Source organism: Notolepis coatsorum (genome assembly GCF_963971535.1).
Source record: "Notolepis coatsorum genome assembly, chromosome: 2".
NCBI lineage: Eukaryota > Metazoa > Chordata > Actinopteri > Aulopiformes > Paralepididae > Notolepis > Notolepis coatsorum.
This window is the reverse complement of record NC_140166.1, coordinates 15,408,600-15,416,211: the sequence shown is the minus strand read 5'-3', so window position 1 is coordinate 15,416,211 and position 7,612 is coordinate 15,408,600. Positions and strand designations below refer to the sequence as shown.

The window sequence follows — 7,612 nt, the reverse complement described above, 5'->3', positions numbered from 1 at the left end:
TGCACCTCCTGTTATATAAGACCTGCAGGGGTGGTAGTGCAATACCCGTAGTACGCTCTGCTTAGCGCACCATTCTCTAGACTGCCTTCCTGTCCTGTGCTGTGCTGTTTCCAAACCAGGCAGTGATGTTTCCAGTCAGAATGCTCTCTACAGCCCCAGAATAGAAGGAGTGGAGTATCTTCCCCGATACTCTGAACTTCCTTAACTGTCTCAGGTGATAGAGGCGCTGTTTAGCCTTTTTCACCACAGAATATATGTGTGTTGACCATGTCAGGTCCTCTGTGATGTATTGTACTTACTGTATTTGTAAATCTGGTATGTCATAAATCCAATCTCCCCAATCCCATTCAATCTAGTTAGCTGCAGCTCAAATGTATCCCCTTGCCCCACTTTGCCTTTTATGTCTCTGTCTGTGTGTTGTGTATTTAAGTATGTTTGTTTTTGTTTTGCTGCCATTTTGGCCAGGTCTTGCTCGAAAAAGAGATCTTTGATCTCAAGTGACTACCTGGTAAAACAAAGGTAAAATAAAAAATATATGTCATATATGTCCTGATGAATTGAAAATGGGGGACCCTGATGTAAACAAGACGAAAGTCTTTCTCTGGTCTGCATCCCCTTAACAATTGTGTGTTTATTGAGCTGTACTGTATTGTACCCATTCTGCAATCTGTTAATAAAGTTTTCAATCAATCAATCAATCAAATTTATAACACTTTATTTTAGATTGTCCAATCACATCTGGCACATTCCAGGCGTGGTTTTGTGAACTTAGAAATCAGGAAGACCCGCTGCTCACCTCAGTCAGCTCACCAAAAACAACAAAAATGTTACTCTTGGAAACATTGAAGTTATATATTGCCACAAGGACGCAGCTCTTATCCTTCGCCACGCACACGGAGGAAATCTCTCGCTACGGAGGTTAGTAGTGTACAAATTATATAACTGGGTATATAAAGTGTAATTTTAATTCTAGTGTTATTTTTAGTCATATGCGTTGCATGATCAAACAGTGCCGCTCTACATAGTATTACCTCGTGTAGGTCTAATGGCGCAAAAGTATATGCGCCAGGAGTTTTTTTCTTAAATGAATACAGTATATAGTAAACATCCTAACCATATGTCTGTCACAACAGCAGTCATAGTGTATAATTTCAGCAGTACGTTTGTTTACCAATAGGTTAAATTGTTGTTATCTGCAGGCCTGGGCCTGTATTGTGTAAGGGCCTGTGTATTGTGCGGTGCACTACTGTCGATTAGCCGGCTCTCTCTCGCTATGTGTTACTGGCGCCACATTAGCAAATGTGAGCTCCGTTTGTAAACTCGGCGAGCAACGCATCAAATAAATGCGTCTTTAACATGCTTTATATCCTCGCCATTACTATTATGCCCGTTGCGGTTAAAACCTATTCAAATAACGTTAATGTACTTGTCTAGTCACAGTGTTGTGTAATGTGATATTTGATATCTGTTAACTTCCGTTTTCTTTCCAGCTGGTGGAGGCCTGAGGATCAAGGCTTTTCGGTATGTGAGCAAACCCTCCCTTCTATCCTTATTTGAATTGATAAACAAATCAACATAATAATCAGGGTTCGCACAAGGTCCTTGAAGTGGAAGTGCTTAAAGTGCTTTGATTTTTTACACAAACAAATCCAGGTCTGGAATTCCTTAAACAGCCAATTTTTTAACAAGGTGCTTAAAAGGTCCTTGACATTCTAATCTACCGTTCGCATTGAAAGTTGTTCATCCATGATAAAATTGTTCTGAATCAAGAAATTTTATTATTTTTATTTAAAGTGTAACCAATTGTCTGAAATTCTAAAAATAGAGCCTAGAAAAGTACTTAAGTCTTGTTTATAATTTTCTAAGTAATATTATTGTGTTTCTGCAATTCTGTCATGGTCCCTTTAAGAATCACAGGAAGTGAGGTCATTTCAGTGACACGCAGGTAGGCAGGAAGTGAATGAATCTCACGGAGACTCAGGAAGTGAATGAATCTCATGGAGAAATACGTTATTATTCTTCTGAGCTAATCTAGTGTAATCTATCATCATTTTATGCCCTGTGATAGAATCTTGGGTATGTGTTTGTTCTTCACAGTACTATGAACGATTGCAGATAATTATTTAGGAAAATATGAAAACGTTTTGTGTAATTAGGTCTGCTGAATAGTATTACTGATGATGAGCAGTGCACACTGACATTAGTCCCACACATATGGACTTCCTTTACAAACTGTGGTCTGATGGCTTGTTTGTATTTTGTTATTGTATTTTCGTTTTATTATATATTCTTCCTGTCATTAATGGTTTTCTCTATACCAGAAATCGTATGGCATGGGTGCCTGCTTCAGTGTCGTATGTAGGCCTGCTTGTGTGTGTGTGTTTGTTTGGGAGGGGGGGGGGGGGTTATATTTTATCTTGATATAATGTAATTTTGCTTCCTGGTGAATGCCACATGCAAGCCCTAGAGGGTTTTTAGGCAATTCTCCTACACATCCCTTGTGGATTATATTGTATTATATATGTAATTGTTTTTATATGTGTAAACAAACAAAATTAGTCCCACACCTTCATTAGTCCATTCCAGAATAAATACTAGATATAAATGCATGTACAATTGATAGGCTACTGTACATATTAAAAAGGATGCAATATGTTACATTTAGGTTAGAATACGTATTTGATAAATAACATGTAACTTGTAAGACATAGTAAAATATGGGATTTAGTTCATATTGAAGATATGGGGAAATTGTTTAAAGCAAGCATAATATTGATTATATACAGTTTGTATGTTTCATAAAGCAAACATATTATTGATTATGTAAATGTTTGTATGTTTCAGTTTTACCCTTCCTTGCAACATCAATAAACCTGTGGACAAGGATTCAAGTGTCTTCAGAGTCGTGGTGTCAAGAGGTATTTATCTGGCTGTCAATTTTATATAATTGGAACATATAGTGAGGTCAGCACAATCACAATATTAATGGCTACGCAACCTAATAGGAGATCTTGCAAGTATACCCCCACAGTTATCTTATTTAGCCCATGTTTAGCTAACAACGTTAGTCCCTGGCTTTATAGACAGTCTCCTCCCCACCGCATGTATATATTCCCTCCCCGCCGTATGGATATTTCTCTCCCACCCACCCACCCCCTCCTAATGTACAGTCCCCTCCCCATCATATGTATATACTCTTGTCAGGATCTAGGGGTAACAGTACTGTATATTTGAATACCGTTTATGTCACAAATGTATCAGTACTAAATACCTATATGTCCCTATGCCATAAATGTCATGTATGTTGTGTATGTCATAAATGTCTATATGAATTGAAAATGGGGGACCCTGATGGAAACAAGACAAACGTCTTTTTCAGGTCTGCATCCCCTTAACAATTGTGTGTATTGAGCCGTACTGTATTGTACCCATTCTGCAATCTGTTAAATAAAGTTTTCATTCATTCATTCATGAATGGGGAATATGTGTCGCTCACACCATGTCATTGATTGATTGAAAACTTTATTAACAGATTGCAGAATGGGTACAATACAGTACAGCTCAATACACACAATTGTTAAGGGGATGCAGACCAGAGAAGGACTTGCGTCTTGTTTACATCAGGGTCCCCCATTTTCAATGTCAGATATGGCAACTGCAGCTTAAATTATGCTGTGACCTGCTGCCAATATCCTGTGTAACTAAATCGAATATACTTGTATTGAGAAGACACTTGTACGTTAGTCTAGAGGTCAAATACTTATGTTAATCCTTATTTAAAATGTAACGTTCTGTTGCATGTGTCCAGATGCCGGGCGTCAGTGAAAGACGTGAACCAACAGGAGTTTGTTCGTGCCCTGGCGGCCTTCCTGAAAAAGTGAGTTGACTTAATTAATTTCCTCCAAGGGGTGTGACAGTCACACTATTAAAAGAATATAAAAAAGCATATTCCACAGGGCCTCCTGTTATGATACATTTCTTCTGTCACCAGGTCAGGAAAGCTGAAGGTGCCAGACTGGGTGGACCTGGTCAAGCTGGCTAAACACAAGGAGCTGGCCCCTAATGATGACAACTGGTTCTACACCAGAGCTGGTAAATTGTGACATCATCCCACCATCTCTTGTTTCCACTGCTGTTGGTATTAGTTGCGTTGATTAACGCAACTAGTGTTAGCTGTAACATTTGATGGCTGACGTAGCAGCTCTAATGTTTGCAGGGCTGTACACTGCGACGAGATGATCGCAAATTGCCTATTAATTTGGCCGTTGCGAGTGAAAAATAATATCTGGGAGCAACGTTGTGAGTAGTGATTTCAACCTTCATTGGCATTTCACTCCTAAATTAATCAATACAAATTGGATAAAAAAAATTGTAAAACTTTAGCCTACAACCAAGGCTGTACAGTGCGACACAATGTCGTGGTGCTATGAAAATTGTCGTTGAGCTGAGCTCTCATCAAAATCAATGGAGGACTTTCAGGAAAGTAAAAAACGCATAGCGCTTGCCGATTGGTGCTAAGAACAGCAGGGCGGGTGCAAGCGATGTGACGTAATTGGCAGACTCGACTGTCAATCAAAATTATTCTGTTGCCGGCTGAATGATTGAATGAAAAGCGTTATTAACGATTGCAGAATGGGTACAATACAGTACAGCTCAATACAACAACAGTGGACTGGAGGATGAAGACTAGAAAAAGACTTTCGGCTTTTTTACATAAGGGTCTTCTATTTTCAATTCATCAAAACATTTAGAGACGTACAAATATACAATAGTTTCCTAAAAATGCTATTTATTGATTTTTAAAACTTTATTAACATATTGCAGAATGGGTACAGTACAGCTCAATACATACAATTGTTAAGGGCATGCAGACCAGAGAAAGACTTTCGTCTTGTTTACATCAGGTCCCCCATAAACGCACCCGTGTATTGAAGCTTCTGTAGCATGTCACAGAAATATTCTGTACTTGTTTCAGATGTACCCCAGACAAGGCCCACTCCCAGGAGAGACAAATTTCCTCTGCCTGAAAAGACTAAGATTATAAATAGAATTTACCATATTATAAGTTATTGCTGGTGTAAACATTCTTACAGTTGGGTAAAAATGCCTAGACACTGGTGACCGTTGTTTCAACAACTAACAGTGATAAAATCTTAGCATGTAATTTGAGTTTATTCCTCTGTGAAGTATGGGAGAATACATTAAAACTCCTCAGTCACAAACGGTTTGAGTTGTTTTGCACAATATTTGCGGTTATTTGAAGTACGGAATGTTTTCACTACATTTAACTAATAATTGTCATTTATATCAGGGTTCCAGAGAAAAGTGATGGAGACCCTCCTGGAAATCAAGGATGATATCAAAAAACTCCACAAAGAAATTCATCCGGATGGGAGGGTCGACATACACCCCTGCCAGACAGAGGAGGCGTTGAACCTGCTTGAGGAGGACCTTGAAAGGGTGGACATCAGGACAAAAATGGTGACTTTTAAATCTTTTCCTAGGTTAGAGATTACTGACTCATATGTTCAAAGGATTTAAATTGTATTGTACATGATGTTACATTAATATACATGTCATTTGGTTTTTTCTTATTCAGATATCCACATTGACGGGGATCGGGGGAAAGAGTGTCCGCGACTGCACTAACAAGATGATGGACAGGTATTTATATGCATGTACAAAGATGCAGGTTGCGGCAGGCAGGCATGCATTCTCACTTTCTGTGTTTATGTTTGGAAAGACCAGATGAAGTCAGACGCGTATATTATATTGATAGTAAATGTACTGAGGATGGACAGATGATGTTGACATTTAAACAAAAAATACAATGCATAATAAATGTGTTCATGATCATCATCATGCAACAAAAAACTGGGAGGAAGGGGTTTTATGAAACTGGTGATACACTTGTAGTCCTAGTACAGCTTTTCCCTTCAATTTGTATTTGTTTTGACTAGTCATTGTTGAATTGCTTGAATTATTAATGTCATGACTTTCTCTTAGAGACTCATGACAAATGCAGTCATGTCCCGTTTTAATTTATAAGGGGGTGGTCTACGAGACAAGAGGGCCTTTAAGGAGACTGCCCTCTACCGTGTATGTTGGAACGGATAACGGAATTTAAAAAATGTCTAGAGGCAGAGAGCAGAGGAGAGATAGGAGAGGTATTGTATTTCATGACTGTTGAGAACTAGGCTTAATGTAGCACCTACTTCCACGGATGAAGCTAAGCTAGGCTAACGGTCCAGGTGTTCCCTAAGCCTAATGCAATGCATGCATGTCTAACTCCAGGGAAGATGTTTAATAAGCTAATTTCCCAAAATGTTGGGAGTGTTCCTTTAAGTTGCCTTAATGTTCAAAGGCTTAACCTGTTACAGTATATTTATGTAAATATATATATAAATGTGCGAATTGGCTATAATAAGGTAATTTATACGCCTCCTATTCTATAATAATATTTCTAATGGCATTGGTCCGGATGGGAGAATTCAGTACTGAATCTACAGAACCTTCGGTTTAATCATCTTCCCTTTATTAATTTCCTTCGATTTTTTTGTACACATGATCTCAAGAAGGTACTGAATGAGATCAGTGGCAGTTTTTAATGTTTGGTCATTATTAGCATGGTGTTATTCACTGTCAAAGATGCAAAGAAAAATCTTAATTCATATTCTCCTTTCTTCACAATTTAAGCAAGCCTAGTAATAGACACAATATTTCTGACACTGTGATTACGTTCCCTGAGGTCCATAGATGTCCCTAGATACCAAGAATATGCAAATGTCCTTGTAGAAGTGGAGCAATATTTTATTTACCTATTTGCCTTAATGTTCAAAGGCTTAACCTGTTACAGTATATTTATGTAGCTAATATATATATATATATATATATATATATATATATATATATATATATATATATATATATATATATATATAAATGTGCGAATTGGCTATAATAAGGTAATTTATACGCCTCCTATTCTATAATATTTCTTATGGCATTGGTCCGGATGGGAGAATTCAGTACTGTATCTACAGAACCTTCGGTTTAATCATATTCCCTTTATTAATTTCCTTAGACTTTTTTGTACACATGATCTCAAGAAGGTACTGAACGAGATCAGTGGCAGTTTTTAATGTTTGGTCATTATTAGCATGGTGTTATTCACTGTCAAAGATGCAAAGAGAAATCTTAATTCATATTCTCATTTCTTCACAATTTAAGCAAGCCTAGTAATAGACACAATATTTCCGGGGGTCATCCCTACTGCTGTAACCTACTAATGCTTACCACTTGTATCTATTGCTATGTCCGCCCATCACAATCACGTGAGTTGTATTAACGCCTGTCCCGTCTCCCTGTCTCCCTGTCAGTGGCTGTCCAGGAGTGTTGGACGTCCCGTGCTGAAGACCGGGAGGATGCGACCCCCTCTGCGCCTCTCCGGCTGTCTCGAAGTGCCGAAGACTGGGAGGATACAACCCTCTCTGCGCCGCCCCTTAGCTCAAATAGATCCGCTATCAGCTCTATCTTTAATCTTCAAAATGTTCAGTTGCTATGTATGTGTGTGTTGGGCCAGCCTTTAGTATTTTAAAATAAAAAGAAATTA

At 38.3% G+C, this 7,612-nt stretch overlaps 1 protein-coding gene across 1 annotated transcript in view; it reads left to right on the top strand.

Annotated features, from left to right (window-relative positions):
- The window catches only part of LOC311223286 (uncharacterized protein), a gene marked incomplete at its 5' end in the record, with an annotated part of 14,212 nt that extends 6,600 nt beyond the window's left edge, over positions 1-7,612 (top strand). Inside the window, 6 exons of the mRNA XM_084308079.1 lie at positions 1,491-1,521; positions 3,809-3,877; positions 3,992-4,092; positions 5,312-5,481; positions 5,600-5,664; positions 7,380-7,612. Coding sequence (XP_084164205.1) covers positions 1,491-1,521; positions 3,809-3,877; positions 3,992-4,092; positions 5,312-5,481; positions 5,600-5,664; positions 7,380-7,413 — 470 coding nt within the window. The 3' untranslated portion in view covers positions 7,414-7,612. The remainder of the gene's footprint in view (positions 1-1,490; positions 1,522-3,808; positions 3,878-3,991; positions 4,093-5,311; positions 5,482-5,599; positions 5,665-7,379) is intronic.